At 50.5% G+C, this 1,668-nt stretch overlaps 1 protein-coding gene across 1 annotated transcript in view; it reads right to left on the bottom strand.

Moving 5' to 3' along the window:
* The window catches only part of acvr2aa (activin A receptor type 2Aa), a 39,156-nt gene that overhangs the window by 26,037 nt on the left and 11,451 nt on the right, over nt 1-1,668 (bottom strand). Inside the window, exon 5 of the mRNA XM_046054814.1 lies at nt 434-577. Coding sequence (XP_045910770.1) covers nt 434-577 — 144 coding nt within the window. The remainder of the gene's footprint in view (nt 1-433; nt 578-1,668) is intronic.

A 1,668-nucleotide genomic window follows, 5' to 3' on the forward strand; every position in this document is an offset into this window, starting at 1 on the left:
GTCTTTAACGCTGGACGAGCGGCGGTGCGTTCAGAGTGTCTTTAACTCTAACGCTGGACGAGCGGCGGTGCGTTCAGGGTGTCTTTAACGCTGGACGAGCGGCGGTGCGTTCAGGGTGTCTTTAACTCTAACGCTGGACGAGCGGCGGTGCGTTCAGGGTGTCTTTAACGCTGGACGAGCGGCGTTCAGGGTGTCTTTAACGCTGGACATGTGGCGGTGCGTTCAGGGTGTCTTTAACTCTAACGCTGGACAAGCGGCGGTGCGTTCAGGGTGTCTTTAACTCTGGACGAGCGGCGGTGCGTTCAGGGTGTCTTTAACGCTGGACATGTGGCGGTGCGTTCAGGGTGTCTTTAACTCTGGACGAGCGGCGGTGCGTTCAGGGTGTCTTTAACGCTGGACATGTGGTGGTGCGTTCAGGGCGGCTCCGACAGACCTGGATGGGGAAGATCTTGACGGCGACGTATTCACTGAGCAGCTGGGCCTTCCACACGCAGCCGAAGCGCCCCCTGGCTTTGATCTCCAGCAGCTGCAGGGGCTTCTGGCCCAGGATGGGGGAGGGGGGCAGGGGCCCGGGGTCCTGGAAGAGACCACATGGACACATGTGAGAGACTGTAGAGAGTCTGCGGCTGTTTCATGGAGCACTGAGGGTGAATCCCTCCTCTGAACAGTGATCAGGTGTGAACTCTTCAGCACTACAGAAAGATCACAGAGTTGAAACATTTCACCGAGTTCACATTAAAAACAGAAATAAAATGAACGTTTAGATCCAGAAACACTAAAGTAACAACAGCCAACACCTGATGGAAACACATCGCATTAAATGCAGTGAGCTCATGCACGAGTGAATGTAAAACAACCTCAGCGAGCAACACAGAGCAGAAACACAAAGAAAGAGAAAGAAAAGGAGGATGAAGATGCAAAGTGGACGAGCAGCAGCAGTCCGACCTCTTACCTCGATCATTATGTGAAAGGCGTGCTGAGAGGAGAAACATTCAGTCAGACAGGAAGAAGAAGAAGAAACAGTTTCCTTCATCCACACACTCAAACACTTTCTATCCTCAGCAGGGCTGGAAATCAGCTGCCCAGGTGGCTGCTGGGTAAAAACACCCACCGGCCAAAGTAATAAATGGCCTGTTTCTGTTCATCGAGATAATGAGGAATTATGTCAAATACCAACTTAACAAGGAGGCCGGAGTCAAATCTGAAGCTACACGATGTTACTGCTGTTAAACGTTCTTAAAACACGACTATTATTTTATAAACTTACAAGAAGCTGATTAATCATTCAACCTCATCACTACAGAAAGACGGGATGATGCGTTTGTGAAAAGCCACGCCGCAGCACGCCGCAGCTTCCTGTGTAGCCGGGCCGCGGTGTGAAAGCACACATGGTTGCAGGATAAAGGTCTTTTTCATACGGGATAGAGCTGCAAACTGTTGTTCAGTCTGAAGAAGCGAGTGAGACGTGTGGATATTGTTTTCGTCTGAAAGCGGCTACACGCTCCGCCCCTTACACAGCTACACCAATCAAACACAAGCAACATCAAACAAGCACAAGCAACAACCAACGAACGGCTCTAATTGACCTTCTTTTCCTCCCCTGTAGTTTTGTTCTTCTTGGATCTTGTGGCTGTCTTCACAAAAGTCCATTTAGGGTATCCACAGGCT

This window comes from Micropterus dolomieu, linkage group LG07 (assembly GCF_021292245.1).
Source record: "Micropterus dolomieu isolate WLL.071019.BEF.003 ecotype Adirondacks linkage group LG07, ASM2129224v1, whole genome shotgun sequence".
NCBI classification, from domain to species: domain Eukaryota; kingdom Metazoa; phylum Chordata; class Actinopteri; order Centrarchiformes; family Centrarchidae; genus Micropterus; species Micropterus dolomieu.